The sequence below is a fragment of the Equus przewalskii genome, chromosome 14 (assembly GCF_037783145.1).
Source record: "Equus przewalskii isolate Varuska chromosome 14, EquPr2, whole genome shotgun sequence".
In the NCBI taxonomy this organism is placed as follows: Eukaryota; Metazoa; Chordata; class Mammalia; order Perissodactyla; family Equidae; genus Equus; species Equus przewalskii.
This window is the reverse complement of record NC_091844.1, coordinates 69415553-69433869: the sequence shown is the minus strand read 5'-3', so window position 1 is coordinate 69433869 and position 18317 is coordinate 69415553. Positions and strand designations below refer to the sequence as shown.

Here is an 18317-nt window from a genome sequence, read left to right as displayed (position 1 = left end):
GCCAACAAATTGGACAACCTAGAAGAAATGGATAAATTCTTAGACTCTTACAACCTTCCAAAACTGAAGCAGGAAGAAATAGAGAATCTGAATAGACCAATCACAAGTAAAGAAATAGAAATAGTAAGCAAAAACCTCTCCAAAAATAAAAGTCCAGGACCAGATGGCTTCTCTGGAGAATTCTACCAAACATTCAAAAAAGATTTAATACCTATCCTTCTCAAACTATTCCAGAAAATTGAGGAAGATGGAGCGCTCCCTAACACATTCTATGAAGCCAACATTACCCTGATCCCAAAACCTGACAAAGACAACACAAAGAAGGAAAACTACAGGCCAATCTCACTGATGAACATAGATGCAAAACTCCTCAACAAAATTTTGGCAAACCGAATACAGCAATACATTAAAAAGATTATGCACCATGATCAAGTGGGATTTATACCAGGGACACAGGGATGGTTCAACATCCACAAGTCAATCAACGTGATACACTACATTAACAAACTGAGAAACAAAAACCACATGATCATCTCAATAGATGCAGAGAAAGCATTTGACAAGATCCAACATCCATTTATGATAAAAAGTCTCAATAAAATGGGTATAGAAGGAAAGTACCTCAATATAATAAAGGCCATATATGACAAACCCACAGCCAACATCATACTCAATGGGCAAAAACTGAAAGTCATCCCTCTGAGAACAGGAACAAGACAAGGGTGTTCACTCTCATCACTCTTATTCAACATACTACTGGAGGTTTTGGCCAGAGCAATTAGGCAGAAAAAAGAAATAAAAGGAATCCAAATAGGCAATGAAGAAGTGAAACTCTTGCTGTTTGCAGACGACATGATCTTATATATAGAAAACCCCAAAGAATCCATAGGAAAACCATTAGAAATAATCAACAGCTACAGTAAAGTTGCAGGGTATAAAATCAACATACATATATCAGCAGCATTTCTAGACTTTAGCAACAAACTAACAGAAAAAGAACTCAAGAACTCAATCCCATTCACAATCGCAACAAAAAGAATAAAATACCTTGGGGTAAATTTAACCAAGGAAGTGAAAGACCTATATGATGAAAACTACAAGACTTTCCTGAAAGAAATTGATGATGACATAAAGAGATGGAAAGACATTCCATGCACATGGATTGGAAAAATGAACATAGTTAAAATGTCTGTACTACCTAAAGCAGTCTACAGACTCAACGCCATCCCAATCAGAATCCCAATGACATTCTTTACAGAAATAGAACAAAGAATCCTAAAATTCATATGGGGCAAGAAAAGGCCCTGAATTGCTAAAGCAATCCTGAGAAAAAAGAACAAAGCTGCAGGCATCACAATCCCTGACTTCAAAGCATACTACAAAGCTACACTAATCAAAACAGCATGGTACTAGTACAAAAACAGGTGCACAGATCAATGGAACAGAATTAAAAGCCCAGAAATAAAACCACACATCTATGGACAGCTAATCTTCGACAAAGGAGCTGAGGGCCTACAATGGAGAAAAGAAAGTCTCTTCAACAAATGGTGCTGGGAAAACTAGAAAGCCACATGTAAAAGAATGAAAATTGACCATTCTTTTTCACCATTCACAAAAATAAACTCAAAATGGATGAAAGACCTAAAGATTAGACCTGAAACAATAAGTCTTCTAGAAGAGAATATAGGCAGTACACACTTTGACATCAGTATCAAAAAGATCTTTTTGGACACCATAACCCCTCAGATGAGGGAAACAGGAGAAAGAATAAACAAATGGGACTTCATCAGACTAAAGAGCTTCTTCAAGGCAAGGGAAAACAGGATTGAAACAAAAAAACAACCCACTAAATTGGGAAAAAATATTTACCAGTTATTTATCTGACAAAGGGTTAATCTCCATAATATATAAAGAACTCACACAGCTCAACAACAAAAAATCAAACAACCCGATCAAAAAATGGGCAGGGGACATGAACAGACATTTCTCCAAAGAAGATATACGGATGGCCAAGAGACACATGAAAAGATGTTCATCATCACTGTGCATCAGGGAAACGCAAATCAAAACTACACTAAGATATCACCTTACATCTGTTAGAATGGCAAAAATAACCAAAACAAAAAGTGACAAATGTTGGAGAGGTTGTGGAGAAAAAGGAACCCTCATACACTGTTGGTGGGAACGCAAACTGATGCAGCCACTATAGAAAACAGTATGGAGATTTCTCAAAAAATTAAAAATAGAAATACCATATGACCCAGCCATTCCACTACTGGGTAGCTATCCAAAGAACTTGAAATCAGCAATTCCGAAAGTCCCATGCACCCCTATGTTCATCGCAGCATTATTTACAATAGCCAAGACGTGGAAGCAACCTAAGTGCCCATCAACTGATGATTGGATAAAGAAGATATGGTGTATATATACAATGGAATACTACTCAGCCATAAAAATGGATAAAATTGTCCCATTCACAACAACATGGATGGACCTTGAGGGTATTATGTTAAGTGAAATAAGCCAGATAAAGAAAGATGAACTCTGTACGACTCCACTCATAGGTGGAAGTTAAACATATAGACAAAGAGAATTGATTGGTGATTACCAGGGGAAAGGGGGGGTGGGGTGAGGGCACAAAGGGTGAAGTGGTGCACCTACAACATGACTAACAATAATGTACAAGTGAAATTTCACAAGGTTGTAAACTATCATAATCTTAATAAAAAATTTAAAAAAAAATCAAACCATTTCGGTCATATTTTTTTTTTTTTGAGGAAGATTAGCCCTGAGCTAACATCAGCCAATCCTGCTCTTTTTGTTGAGGAAGACTGGCCCTGAGCTAACATTCTTGCCCATCTTCCTCTACTTTATACGTGGGACGCCTACCACAGCATGGCTTTCGCCAAGCAGTGCATTATCTGCACCCGGGATCTGAACCGGCGAACCCCGGGCTGCCGAGAAGCCGAACGTGTGAACTTAACTGCTGCGCCACTGGGCCGGCCCCCATTTCGGGCATTTTATGTCATGGTGGTAATGTAAACCCAATTTTAAACATCAACTCTACCAAAAATACTTTCTACATGATTTAGAAACAAACCTTAGAACCATACCTAGTCCCAAGTTGAGAATGGCCCATATTTGACCAGGAGGCAGAGACCCTTCGGGAGTGGGGAACTATTACACATGGCCAAAGCAGGACCAAGAGACTATCCAACATATCCAGCTGGACTGGGATTCCCATAGCAGTACTGAGAAGTGATTCCAGAACTATGTTGGGCACTAAAAAGAGATGGGGAGGCTCAAATACATTCAGGAATTCCTGGGCGAAAGAGAACCTAGAACCACAGAATCAGAATTTCAGGGAGCTGAGCCTCAGAATCTGTATTTTTTTAAAAGGTAAGTAGAGAGCAAACTAATGGGCATGCGGGAACCACTGACTTAGAGAACCCACTGACGGTGGAGTGGCTTAGGAGAGGACCACCAACAGCAGCCGAGGCTCTTGCTTCCTCTCTCTCTCTCCTGCAGTTCTTTAAGGGAGGGGAAAAGAAGGCACAGAATGTAGCACCTTTATATTGGCAAAACAACATATTTTTAAGGCAAAGCAACACATTATTTAAAAAAAAAAAAAGAGAGAGAAAACTGTGTAGGTGGCACCAGAACCAGAGTGAGGTGATCTCTGGCTCTGTTTTCATGTTTTCTTTAAGCAATCCAACTCAGCCCTCTTAGTGCAAAGACAAAGGACCTGAGAGCCAAAAGACTTGGCTTCAACCATCAAGTTTATAGTTTACTGGCGGTAAGACCATGCATAAGTCTCTTGGTGCATTTCAGTATTCTTATAAAGACAGAAATAAAAGCGATGTAACGATTACAGGTGAAAGCACTTCTAAGCCAAACTGCCACACCAAAACAAAGATAGAAGCCAGCCACCTCCTCAATCCCCAGTGCTTCTACTTCACTAAGGATATACTCCCCTTCTTTGCTTTTCCATCATTTGAAATCTGTATCATTAGCATTTATCACTCTTCCTTCTCTCTATTTGTATCATGGTTCCAACCTTTTCCACAAAGTCTTATTTTGAGATTCCATCTACAACGATTTTTCCCTTCCCTGCCCCAACTTTGATCTTTATTATCTACTATTTTGTTCTCTACTCACTGCATCTGTAGCAGTTGTTTCCCCCAACTAAACTATAATCTCTTCAAACATCATCTCACAGTCATTCACTCAAGAAAAAATATTTATTGTGGCCTACTATAGGCCATGCACTGTTCTGGGCATGCGGAGTGAATGAAGACAAAAATCCCTCTCATTGTGGAGCTTATATTCGATTGGCAGCAGGGGATACGATTATCCGGAAAAAATCAGTTCCTACTCAGTAGAGATAAATGAAGACGTGAAAATAGTCCTGGGAGAAAAAGAAATCTGCCTGTAAAGTAGAAATTCCAGTGGCAGGGGAACCAGGGAATAGTCAGTTCTAGCTAGAACAGGGTAAAGTGGGTTAGAGTGGAAATGGACTGACTGGGAATGCAGGGTGGGAGGGATGGGGTGGAAAGGGAGAAAAAAATCAAGAAACATAAACCTGTAAATAAGCATGTTGGACGGTAAGTGCCTAAGCAAAAAAGAAAATAGAGCAGGTGATGAGCCGTGAGCATGGGTTGCAATTTTAAAGATCAAACATTTGAGATAACAAGTTGGTGCTCATTAGCTTAGAGTTCAAGCCATTTTAAACTCTTACCCATTTACCTACCTTACCACTCGCCCCCCATATAGACAAACAGAAAACCTCCTCTAACTCAACAGAGACAAAAAACAAAGATGAAATCAGTAAATGGACACACACATCTGGAAAAGAATTCCAAACCACAGACAACGAAATCAAGTTGGAGTACACGGTGGCTTTCCTTTTGGAATCTAGCCTTACCCTCTACCTAGTTAGGACAGCTTACTTTAAGCAGCTGGGTGAACTTTAGCCTATATCTCCTGTGCCAGCAAGAGAGAGAAACCTTTGTCCTACTTTATAAAACATTTTAATAATTTAGCTCAAGAAGATACCTATAAAACCTAAGACCACAGGGATGGAGAGAGTTGGATTATGCTGACACAAATTTCAAACAAGAAAATGTTAACTTTGGTTGTAACAATCAAGAACTTTTCTCAATATTCCCCATTTCACAAATGAGAAAACAGACACAGAAATTAATTGCCCAAGGTCACCAGAGGGTAAAAGGCAGAGCCAGATTCACACCCAGAAGTAGGACTCCAAATTTAATGCTTTTACTTGCTCTGTCATGCTATTTCTCATGTCAAAGAACATCCATAGTCTCAATCATTCCTTTTACAGATGAGGAAATAAAGCTCAGTTGGATTAAGGTATTTCTCCAAAGTCATATAGCTAATTAGTGACTAGAAACCACATGTCCTGACTACAGGTCAATGTTAGACCAGCTGCTAACCCATAAGAAGTACCTTAAAACCAATGCAGGGGCAAGTTAAAAAATACACATTTGATTTTTTTAAAAGCGTTAAGCCAAAAATATGGAAAATAGGAAACAAAACAAAATTATAAGGTAATATGACCAAATGCTAACAAGAGGTATGTGTGAGTAGTAAGAGGATGTGTGATTCTTTTTTCTTAATCCCTTCCCCCAATCTTCACAACATTTCGATTTTTGTAATATGACTGGTACACACACACACAGCAGTCCTGTGGAAACTAAAAACACCCATCGAAATAAGAAAGCAGAAAAAGACTCAATCATCCAAAATTAATACCTTACAGTAAAGGGAGACTCCAGTTATCGATCTAAAAACAGCATACTACCCCTGTGGTCCAGGAGCAGAAGGCTATATTACAAATTAAATTTCTAATTAAATAACCAGTATTAAGTACAACATGCAATAAAAAGTTAGTCACATTTCACCTTACAGATTTGAGATGGGAAGAAAATGCTCGCTTTTCCACAATCACCCACTTTAACCCTTTCACTGCCAGTTCGAAGAGAAAAAGAATACAACTAACGCAAGCCAACCGGATATCGTCAGAAACAGGATTAGAAATAGTTCTTAAAATTACCTAACATCTTATGGTTTAAGATAGAGGTATTTGCATATTTTTAAAAATGTTTTTTCTAGTAAGTTGCAGAAGCTCCCCTTGAAATTCAACATACTTTACATCTACGCTGGGTTATGGGAATCGCACGAGTTGAGCTCCCTACCGAAAAGCGGCAGTAGGTATAAAGATGGTTTTGAGAGAAAGGAGCAGGGAGCGGCAGTAATTTGCAAGGCTGCTTAGATTCATCCAAGAAACTTCTAAGCTAGCTGTTGTTACGGGCAAGGTGCTGGGAGCCACAAACACGTGACCGACTGGACTGCCCCAGTCCTCCTTGAACTCCCGATCTAGTGGGGACAGTTCCAAGACCATCAATCAAAAAAATACGAGGGACGTGAGCCCACGAAGTGCGACCGGGAGACCCGCGGAAAAAGCCACACGGGTTGGACCGGACTCAGAAACGTTACGGGTTTTGGAGCTTAAATCGCTGCAGGACTCGGAGTCGTGAGAGAGGAAGTGTCAGTGCCCGTGCAAGGACAGAGGAGACCGGGCCCCAGGGCAGCATCCCTCCCCCCATCCCGGCAGGAGACGCGGTTCCGCGGCTGCCCTCGTCTCCGCTGGAGCTCCACCCGGGGCTCCAGGGCGGCCTCAGCAACGCCTCACCTGGGCAGCGGAGCGTCTTGGACGCAGGGAAGCGCCTGAAGCTGCCAATAGCCCGCGAAGCCATCTTGAGCTGAACGGGACAAAACTGGACAGCGCTTCGAATGGGCGTGGCCGAACGGAGGACTTTTCTTCCCGCAGCCCGGCCCCGACCAGGCGCCCGCCGTACTGCCTGACTAAAACCCTGACGCCAAGTTGTCGCCGGTCCCTTAACTCCTCCCTTCGCTTCCGCTAATAGGGCGGAAAGGACCTTCGCCCATCCAGGAGCGGTTTTCCAGTCAGGCGGCCGATGGGCAACCCGCGGAGTCCGCGGGCGGGCGTCAGGGGTCCTTTCGAGGCAGGACCCGCTCCTTGTTTCTGCTGACTTCTGTCACTTGGGTCCGCAGCGGGAGCCTGAGCAGACGCTAAGGTGAGATGGTGCGTGCGCTCGGCTTTCGGCCTGGCCTTTACCCTCGGCGACATGCGCACTTCCTTTCCCACCGCCTGCGCTGGTGCCCGCGGCCTCCTGCCCTGCTTAGAGCAGTCGAGCTGGAGGGAGCTAAGGAAGCTCCTCGGACGAGGTCCACAACAGCAGTGCAATCAGGGCAGTCATTGAACTAGCTTTTATCGTCTCAAGTTAACGAGCTGTTTGCTTGTGTGTGTGTGTGTTGGGGGGGGGGGGTGGGCATAAAGCGCTGGGCCGTGTTGCAGTAACACACTGGCTTGCCTATAGCCAGGTCAGCGGCTATAGAAATTCAGAACGGACCCACGGGTTTACCCCATTCCTGCTGCCAAGGGTGGGACTCGGTCATGTGACTTTCGGGGCTCGAGTGTGGGAGGAGCTGAGACTTCATCCTGCTTGCAGATCCGGTGTTCCAGAGGATTTTCTAAGCCAGGAGGGACCTGGCGATCACCTGGTCATTCATCCCCTTCACTTTATCGGTGAGGAAACTGAAGCCCATGAATCAGAGTGAGAGATTTTTCCCTTGGCCACAGGTGGTAGAAATAGGACTAGAGCCTACGTCTACTAACTTACAGTCAAGAGCTCTGCTTTGCTTGATGGCTGTTTTTGTGCTGGAAAGATGGACTGGAGGTGTTTGGTTTCAAAAGGAAGTAGCGTTGAGCGCTCCCTAAACACTTTCACGCCATCTCGATAATCCTCAACGATCCCAAAATTATTATTTGTATTTTCTAGATGAAATTTGAGAGGCTCAGAGAGTTCATGTAAGTTTTCTGGTAGGTGGCAGAGCCAGGATTCAGATAGAAATCTGTCTGCTTACCACATTGGCTCTTACATACAGGGAGACTAAGTGCATTTATCCCACCACTCACTAGTATTAATAGCAAACACATGTATGACCCTTACTTTGTATCAGGCATGTTCTAAGTGCTTACATATATTAATGTAGTTATTCCTCACAACAACCTTATGAGGTAGGTACTCGAATTATATGTATCTAACAAATTCACCTTACAGGTGAATTATCTATATCTTACTCCTAAGACAAAGACAGGTTAAGTAACTTCTTTAAGGTCACACAGCTAGGGTGGAGCCATGATTTGGATTTAAACAGTCAGGCTTTAGAGTCAGCTTTTACCCATTACGTTGTGTCTTAATGATAATGTAGTAATGAGCTGGAAGAGCCACTCCATTCTGCTTTCATTGCTTGCCTAACCCCTTCTCCTTTCCTTTGTTCCCAGATGCCTGCAACTTCATGCATCTTCCCATAGTTCCACACCCTACTCAAGCCTTCCCTACCCTAGAATTTCCTTACTCTTAAATACTTGAGTCAGAATGTCTATTTCCTAAAGCTCAGAGAAAATGACAGTAAAGGTCAACCCTCCCAGAGTTGATTGCTTAGTCCCTCTTTCTTTTGAAATCTCTCTCTACTTTTTATTAGTTGTTGAAGGAATATATATTCTGTGTAATTTTTTTTCAGAAACTATGAAAAGTCTAAAGAAAATAAATACACCTATAATTCCACCACCCAGAGATAACTACTGTTAACATTTGCTGTGTATTTTTCTGGACATTTTTTATGCATTTGTATATTTTTGTATATCTATATAAAACCATTTAGGTCAATTTTAAAGAAAACTAGAATTATACTGTAGATAAAAAATGAAATGCTCTTATAAAAAATAATTTAAGAAGACAAAAGAGTACAAAATGAAAATCTCTCATTATCCCTTCCACATATAGACTCATAGCTTTATGGACTTTCTTTTCTCTCTTTCTGTCATAAAATGGAGTCTTACTGTATATATTGTTCTGCAACTTGCTTTTTCATTTAATATATATTGTAGACATCTTTCCATGTCAGTATATGCATGTGTATCATTGTTTCTTTTTTTCCCCCCAAACTGCTGAACAGTATTTCATGGTATGTTTGTACTATAATTTATTTAACTATTTCCTATTGATTTAGGTTAGTTCCAGTTTTCCACAAATGTAAACAATGCTGCAGTGGACATCTTGAGTATTTCTATGGGCTAGAGATCTATGTATGCTACACATACATCTTGAATATTTCTACAGGTTGAAGACCAATAAGAGGAATTATTGGGCTCATAAATTCATAGTGCAGATTTTTTTTTTTTGTAAATGTGGTGAATTAAATTTATTGGAGTATAGTTGACATACAATATTATATTATTTTCAGGTGTACAACATAGTGACTCAACATTTATTTACATTACAAAATGATCACCCTCATAAAACTAGTAATCATCTGTCATCATACAAAGTTATTACAGTATTGTTGACTGTACTCCCTATGCTGTGCATTACGTCCTCGTGATGTTTATTTTATGACCGGAAGTTTGTACCTCTTAATCTCCTTCACCTCCTCCACCCATCCCCCATTCCCCTCCATTGTAGCAACCACTGATTTGTTCTTTGTATTATGAGTGTGTTTCTGTTTTGTTTTTTTAGATTCCACATGTAAGTGAAATCATAAGGTATTGTTCTTTCTCTGTCTGGCTTATTTCGTTTAGCATAATCATAGTGCAGATTTTGATAGATAACTAAAAATTGCCTTCCAAAACGGCCTTAGCAGTTTACACTTCTATCAACTGTATATGAAAGTGCCTGTTTAGTTAGATCCATTCTTGGTAGAATTATGTATTAGCTGTATTTTTAATTTTTGCCAATCTGATAACCCCAAAATGATGCCTTGTTTTAATTAAAAAAATTATTAGTGAGGTTCAACGTTTAAAATTTTGATTATTTGACATTTTAATTTCTTCTATGAATTGCTCATTTGCTCATTATGTATCAGGGGAGGGAGCCTTTCAGTTGCAAATAACAAAATTCAACTCAAATTGGTTTATTAAAGGGGATTTATTGACTGAGAGCTGAAAAGCACAGCCGGAGGATAGGGTTCAGATACGATTCAATCAGGGCTCTCATTTATTTTTCTGAAATTCTCAGCTCTGTCCTCTTTTGGGGTCAGCTTTATCCTTATGGTAGGTTTTTTGCTCTTTGCAAACTGCTGTTGCTGTGCCAAACCTCAGAAGGAAAAATTTGTGTTTCAGAATTCCAGGCAGAAGACTTAAATGTCAGACTGACTAGACCCTCCCTCAATCCATACCAGGGGTTGAGGCAATACCATGCATGATTGCTTTAGGTCTTGTTCCCTGAGCTAACGAATGGCAGAGAGAATGAGATTGTTCTGACCGGTTTAAACCCTGGAGGTGAGCTAGATTCAGTCCTGTGTAAACCACATTTGGCAACTACATAACGGGGTGAAATGGATATTGGGATGGAAACCACAGATTCCATTATGGATGGTTTCTCTTTCTCCTAGAATTTGTAGTTCTTTATAGATTATGGGTATTAATCCTTTGTCTGTTTTACATATTACATGCATTTTCTCTGAATCGGTTGTTTGCCTTTTAACTTTAGTATCTTTTGCTGTGTAGATATTATAAATGTTTATGTAATCAGGTCTATTAGTTCTTTTCCATTATGGCCTCTGGATTTTGTGCCATATGTTGGAAGCCTTTTCCTATCTGAGATTATAAAAATGTTTTCTGATATCTTCTAGTATGTTTACAGTTAAAAAATTGGGGGCTGGGCCAGTGGTAGAGCGGTTAAGTGCACACGTTCCACTTCGGCAGCCCTGGGTTCACCAGTTCAGATCCAGGGTGCAGACATGGCACCGCTTGGCAGGCCGTGCTGTGGTAGGTGTCCCACATATAAATAAAGTAAAGGAAGATGGGCATGGATGTTAGTTCAGGGCCGGTCTTCCTTGGCAAAAGAGGAGGATTGGCAGCAGATGTTAGCTCAGGGCTGATCTTCCTCAAAAAAAAAATATACAGGGGCTGGCCCCGTGGCCGAGTGGTTAAGTTCGTGCGCTCTGCTGCAGGCGGCCCAGTGTTTTGTTAGTTCGAATCCTGGGCACGGACATGGCACTGCTCATCAGACCACGCTGAGGCAGCATCCCACATGCCACAACTAGAAGGATCCACAACGAAGAATATACAACTATGTACTGGGGGGCTTTGGGGAGAAAAAGGAAAAAATAAAAAAATCTTTAAAAAAAAGTCAAAAAACCTTTAAAAAAATATATACATATATATTTTTAGATTAATTCATCTGGAATTTATTTGTACTTATGGTATGAGCAATGAACCTAAATTTTTTTCTGAATAGTTAGCCATAATTCATCTTTCTCTCACTTATTTGAAATGTTATCTTTATTATTACTAGTGTTATTTAGTATTAATAGTATTACTGCTGTTACTAAATTCTCATACATGAGTATGCTTCTGAACTTACTTTCCTGTTCTGTTGACTAGTTTCTTTTATTTCTGTGCCAGAATTGCACTGCTTAATTTGTTGTTAGTGCCCTCTAGCAGATTCTGATTCCAGTTCTTAGCAACCCTGTGTACAGCAGAGCAGAACCCTTCCCGGTCTTTTTGCACCATCCTTTCAACTTCCGGTGCTATATTAGACAATGCTCTGCTGCCATTCACAGGGTTTTCATGGCCAGTTTTTTCGGAAATGGCTGGCCACATCCTTCCTAGTCTGTCTTACTCTGGAAGCTCTCCTGAAATCTGTCCACCATGGGTGACCCTGCTGGTATTTGAAATACTGATAACATAGCTTTCAGCATGACAGCAACATGCAGCTGCCACAGTAGGACAATGGATAGACGGTGGTGTGGTTTCCTGACTGGGCAAAGAACCTGGGCCAAGGTGGTGAGAGCAACGAGTCATAACCACTAGGCTCAGGGCTGGCTACTGCTTAATGATTGGTGCTTTATGGAAAGTTTTGATATCTATTAGAGCAAGCTCCCCCTCTTTCTTCATCAGTATTTTCTTGACTATTTTCATAAATTTTATTTCAAGGTGAATTTTACTTAAGGGACTCATGCCGCATCATATGTGGCTTCTGGAAATAGTGGTGCCCATCTCACGGGCTGCTTTTTGTCTCCCTAGCCAGAATCCCTTGGATATCCCTATGCTGGTGAGCCTAGAGCGTAGATTCCTCCATCTCCTTCCAATCCACATTGGGAAAATGTGATTTTCTTTTCTTTTTCGAAACCATAGGTCATCTTCTTTTTAGTCTATAAAGATCCAGGAGAAATTAAACAAGGCTTTTATATTATCTGTTGTATTTGTGTAAAAACTTACCCCAAAATTTAGCAGCAAAAAACAATAAATATGTATCTCGTATAGTTTCTAAGGGTGTGGAATTTAGGGGCAACTTAGCTGAGTTGTTCTAACTTAGAGTTTCTCATGAGGTTTTGGTTGGAATGTTGGCCAGGGCTGTTGTCATGAAAGGTTGCCTGAGCTCAAGGATCTCCTTCCAGACTCATTCACATGGCTGTTGGCAGGAGGCGTCAGTTCCTCGACACGTGGTCCTCTTCATAGGGCTCCTTGAGATGTGCCCACTGCCTTCCCCTAGACTGAGTGATCTGAGAGAGAGACCAAGATAGAAGCTGCAGAATCTCTTATAGCCTAGTCTCAGAAGTACTTATCACATCTGAAGGATTCTTTTGTTTACACTGACCAACTGTGGTACAATGGGAGCCGATTATACAAATACAAGTGTATGAATACCAAGAGGTAAAGATTATTGGAGGCCATCTTGGAGGCTGGCTACCATAGCCTTTATAGGCAAATCTTGCCAGTTTATTCTTATCTTTTTTTTTTTTTTTTTAAAGATCGGCACCTGAGCTAACAACTGTTGCCAGTCTTCTTCTATTTTTTTTTCTTTCTGCTCCCTCGCCCCAGATACCCCCAGTACATAGTTGTATACCTTAGTTGTGGGTCCTTCCAGTTGTGGCACGTGGGATGCCGCCTCACATGGCTTGATGAACGGCACCATGTCCGAGCCCAGGATCCGAACCAGCGAACCCTGGGCCGCCAAAGCAGAGCACGTGACCCTAACCACTGGGCCATGGGGCCGGCCCTCTTATCTTTTTTTTTTAAAGTTAAAACGTGTTTCAAAATTGAGAAATTACAAAATTTGTATAATGACGTCTTCCTTACACCCTGTACCCTAGTTATTCAATTTCCTTCCTTCTAGCCAACAGTTTTTAACAGCTTATTTCTACTTCCAGAGATATTTTATACAGATTCCAGAAAATGTATATATTATTTTTCCTCTTTTTGACAGCTGTACGCACTATTTTGCACCTTGTTTTTTCACTTAATACAGTTTAGAAATGGCTCCATATTGGTACATAATCATTTATTTTTTATGGCTATATAATATTTCATTGGGTGGTTGCAGCATGATTTATTTAATAAATTCACTATTTATTGGTTGTTGTAATCTTTTTTATTACAGTGACAAATGTGTAAGTACCATCCACAAAGTAAATTCGTGGAAGTGGAATTGCTAGATGAAAAGTTAGGTGCGGTCACAATTTTGATAGCTAATTGCCAAATTGCCCTCTATAAACACTGCGCCATTTACACTCAGCAGCAGTATATGAGAGTGCCTATATGTGCATGCTCTTACCTACACAATATATATCAAACCTTTGAGTCTGCCAATTTGACAGGTCAAAAATTGTATCTCTGTGTGGTTTTCATTTGCTTTTCTCTTATGAGTGAGATTAAACATCTTTTCACATATCTAAGAGTCGCTTGTATTTCTATTTCTGTGAACAATCTGTTCATAACCTTTGCTCATTTTCTTCTTACTCATTTGTAGGAACACATTTTTAGGAGTTTAGCCGTTTGAGAGGGAAAGTAGTTAATATATTATAAGTATTTTTTTAACATATAGGGTTTTAATATTTTTCAAGTTTTTATTTTGTTGAAGTAATATCCAGCTTATAAAAAGCAGTAAGTGTAGTCTATGAAATTTTTTTCTTATAGCAGTTGAGAGTAAGTTGCTGACATGGTACCTCGCCATCCCTGAACACTTTAGTGTATATTCCCTCCAAATACAAAATCAGGATATTAATTGGTGGCTTCATGACCACGTCCAGCAGTCTCTCTACTCCTTTGGCCCTAGAGAAGAGCACAGACTCGGGGGCTAGACTGCCTGGCTTCAAATCCCAGCTCTGCCTCTTACTAGCTGTGGGTCTTTGAGCAGGTGACTCAAACCGTCTGTGCCTCGGTTTTCTCATCTCTGACAAAGGGTGTAATAATTATGCCTACTCCACAGGTCGTTGTGAGGAATAGATGAGTTAGTCCTTAGAATAGTGGTTTGCACGCTATGAAAGCTATGTCAACGTAGCTATATTAATATTATTATTAGAGGAAGGATAGTTGGTAATAGATTAAATTTTACAGTATTTTGTAGTAGCCATGGATGAGGTTATCAGAGATCATAGACTACACTGTAAGCTACGAATTGTTCAAATAACCCAGGATGTATTTTTGTTCTTCTCTTTCTAGATTTCAGAATGACTTCCATCTTGACTTACACTTTTAAAAATCTTCCCAGTACATCAAAATGGGCCCTCAGATTTTGTAAGTTTAATTTGTTCTTTCCGTTTTAAGATTAGATTTGGGTTTATAAGCATCTTACACGGCCATTGAATTGTATTGCTTTTTGTAAACATTTTATTTTGTCTTCCAGCTGTAAGACCTCTGAGCTGTTCCTCCCAGCTACGAGCTACCCCAGGTACAGTAATTTGTAAAATAAACATTTCTGATTTAAATGTTAGAGTCTAGATTTGTGAATTCTGAATAAATTCCAAACTAATTTACTAGTTCTCCCCTTTTTGTGAGCAGCGTGAACATGTTGCCTTCAAATTGAAACAATATAGAGCCAATTGATAATGATGTTACATAGTGTAGGGTGTGTAGGGCTGGGCTGGAGGCTGTTGGTAGGAGGCTGCTTTCTGGGATTTGGAACCTGGTGGAGTCATGAAGGTTCCATGAACTTTGCTGGTCTGTTTATTCACCCACTGGCTGTCAGTCTTGGAGATGATTTGCTTACAAACACTCTTGAGACTTATGGAGCCAAAAGTTAACTTTTTAAATTGCTAATTAGTGACAGGCTTCTCTGTTAATGACTATCTTCTTATCCCATATACAAGAAGACCTATTTCTGAAATAGGGGTGACTGGGGAACTAGTTAATAAAGAAGATTGTTTAGTCAATATGAAATGGAAGAGTAAGGAAGCATGTTGATTTTATATGGTCATTTAGACCCTTAGTAAACCCAATGAATTAGACTTCTTCACTGTTGAATACATTGTTTTGTAGGACCTGCTGTAGGTAGGTGTCGACGAAAATAATCCATATCCAATCTATAAATGAAAATTTGGGTGAGTTTATTCTGAGCTTAAATCTGAGGATTATAACCCGGGAGAGTCTTTCCACAAAGGAACAGAGCACTCCAAAGAGGTGGGGGGGTATACAGGGTCATTATATACCCTCAAAGGGGATGTTTCACATATGATTGGAATGTCCCTTTTACAATAGTCGCGAGAGACTACTCTGTCGGCACAGCAATTGATGGAAATAGCAGGTAGATCTTCTGTCTTGGTGAACACAGCAGGGTGGCAGTCTGTTGTCTCCAGCTGGGTGGTCACAGGTGAGCTGGGAGGTGAGTGCAGCAATCAGTTCCTAGCCTAAGGAAAAATGCTAATGTCGGGGGTGGGGGGGGAAGTTGCATCTTTATCTCAAGGGCCTTTGTGCTGGCCATAGGAAATGTCTAAGCAGATATGCAATGCATGCTCAATAGCCAGTCAGGCCCTTTTGGAGGAAAAAAAAGAAGTCAGGCCGAATTAGGTTTATACCAAATGGCTTCCTCATATACTCCTATATATCCTATTGCTTGCCATTTTTATTTGTCATAGGTATCTTCACTGGCCAGTGCTAAAAACAATTCTGACAATTTTGTACCATTATTCTCCTTGCCCGGGTCCTTTATTGACCTATGACTTCTGATTTTGGTTTTATTATGATATTTCTACTTGGATAATAACTTAATAGAAAAAGCATCTTACCAGGATGCAGAAGACCTCTACTTCATTCCACTTCTATCTCTTTCTGGATGGTGTTGTCTTGAACTGGTCACTTTTCTTCCCTGTGCTTTAGTTTCTTTGTCTAAAAAAGAATAATAATTCTGGTCTTGTTAACCTCAAATAGTTATGAAGGTATCCTGAAGCACTTTGACAACAGTAAACTCAACAAAAGTGCAAGACGATATTGTTATGTTGTTTTACATATAGTATATTCTCAGAGGTCTGTTGCCTAATCAAACTAGAGAAATTTCATGTTGTTATATAACAAATATATTTCCTGTGGCCTCTAAATTCTAACTAGAATATAGATTTCTATTAGCCTCACAAAGAATTAGTCCTTTTATCTCATTTCACCTTTTCCCTAATTCTGATGTTTACCCAGGCCCATGGTTTGCAGTTAGACAAATAGACCTGATTCTTGCCAACTGGGGTAAGGTCATCCTGAATACCAACAAAGGGAAAGAATTTATCTGGCATTTAGAGTGTTCTTTATGCTGCTCTTTAACTGTTTTTGTATGTTTCTATCTCCCCACTTGTATTGTAAGCCCTTGTGAGACTTAAGCCTGTTAGTAGCCCTGCACTGTCCTACAAGTGATTTGTGTTAACACTGATGATAGTGGTGCAGGAAGGCTCGTAATAAGACAGAGGAATGTGACCAGCTGATTTGAGGGGAGGAAGCGGGCATGTGCCTGTGCTGAACAGGTTTTAGGTTGCGGTAATTTTATAACTAATTCCTCTTGAAGCTCATGTGACTATCCCTGCTTAACAGAGCTGTTAGGATGAAGGAATATGAATAGAGGGATGCAGGATTTATTGATGTTTTCAGTCATCAGATGGACTGGAAATGTACGTGTCAGATGGAAATTTTGATGATTCAATGACTCTATCTCTCTCTCTCTCTCTCTATATTTACATCTGTCTATATATGCACACATCTCTCTGCCCTCCAAATGGGGGGAGATCACAAAGCCAAGTGTCTTTATTGTAACACTACTTAGCCACTCAAGGATAAGAGGGCTCATATGTACAACTGGGAAGATGTTAGGAACTAAGCAGCCCCAGGGGCCAGCTACTTTTCTCTCTTGTGCACCATGTGGTGGGTCATTTTCCTGGCCTTTCTGCTTCTCTTTGTATCCTTCTTCACTCTTCTTGCTAGCTTCTTTGCTTACTCAGGGTTTTTGCTGCCCCATAACTCTACAAATGACTTCAGTTTACCATCACCCTGGTTCCTCCTCATGACATCCTTTCAGCTTCAGCTTATTGGCGTTTCTTCCAGGCTTCTATGCTTAGATTCCTAAGACTGGCACAGCTTATCACTTGTAGGTAGATGACCTGAGTTCCTGGGTAGACTACTCGGTGGATTGACGTTTGGTGGTCCAGTTCCCAGCCTGAATTTAATCACCTTTGGCTGTAAGCTTAGGGACATGGCATCTATGACTAGCCCTTTGGCAGAGACTGTAAGCAGGGCAGCTCCCTTTAGAGGGGGCTGTGGGTGAACAGGCGCTGCAAAATAGGTCTCTGCTTTTCTTGTGTGTTCTAAACTTCAGATATCTCATGGCTCTCCTGTCTACACTTCACTTCTCTTCTGAGCCTTAGTTTTGCATCTGTAGCTTCCTGTCAAATGAATGCGTCCTCTTGGATGTCTCTCTGTCACCTTAAAGTTGCCTGTTTAAAAATGAAGTCACCTTTCTTCCAAAACCAGTTCTTACTCTGTGTAGAGTAGCTAGGTTTTCTTAGTCTCTAAGCTTCCTTTATAATCCTGCTTCCTGTTTCCCTTTCTTTCCATATCTGGTTGATCACTAGGATACCTGGTTTTCCTTTATGCAGTCTCTTGTATTGGTCCCTTCCTTTCCATTCACATTGCTACTGCCCTTATCCCGGCCCTTAACACCGCATACTTGGGTTTGCCACAGTCTCCTCACTTATCTCCATGTTGTCTTTATCTCCTTCACCAACACATCTCTGTTAGAGCTGCCAGGAGAGTCTTTGTACCCCATTTTATCTTGACTCTTAGCTTTGACTACTATTTCCTTCAAGTTGGTTGTAGATATTTATCATAAATAGTTCTCTATGATGTTAGTGAGTGTGGTAAGGTGATTGTTAAAATTTTATTCCCAACAATTTAGGATTTTTCTCTGTCTCTGATAATGAAGGAGTGATGCTAGAAGGTGAATTCCAGCATT

General features: G+C 40.5%; 2 protein-coding genes across 8 annotated transcripts in view; one reads left to right on the top strand and one right to left on the bottom strand.

Annotated features, from left to right (window-relative positions):
- HADHA (hydroxyacyl-CoA dehydrogenase trifunctional multienzyme complex subunit alpha) overlaps positions 1 to 6986 on the bottom strand; it is a 46789-nt gene extending 39803 nt beyond the window's left edge. Inside the window, exon 1 of the mRNA XM_008513055.2 lies at positions 6716 to 6986. Coding sequence (XP_008511277.1) covers positions 6716 to 6779 — 64 coding nt within the window. The 5' untranslated portion in view covers positions 6780 to 6986. The remainder of the gene's footprint in view (positions 1 to 6715) is intronic.
- Positions 6987 to 6996: 10 nt separating this feature from the next.
- Positions 6997 to 18317, top strand: part of HADHB (hydroxyacyl-CoA dehydrogenase trifunctional multienzyme complex subunit beta) — a 35931-nt gene continuing 24610 nt past the window's right edge. The window contains exons 1-5 of one of the 7 annotated variants that reach the window (XM_008513052.2): positions 7077 to 7121; positions 7557 to 7633; positions 9627 to 9652; positions 14555 to 14629; positions 14739 to 14783. In XM_008513052.2, coding sequence (XP_008511274.1) covers positions 14563 to 14629; positions 14739 to 14783 — 112 coding nt within the window. In that variant the 5' untranslated portion in view covers positions 7077 to 7121; positions 7557 to 7633; positions 9627 to 9652; positions 14555 to 14562. Of the gene's footprint in view, positions 7130 to 7556; positions 7634 to 9626; positions 9653 to 14554; positions 14630 to 14738; positions 14784 to 18317 lie in introns of all 7 variants that reach the window. The other 6 variants (XM_070573096.1, XM_008513053.2, XM_070573095.1 and 3 more) reach the window with 6 other exon arrangements.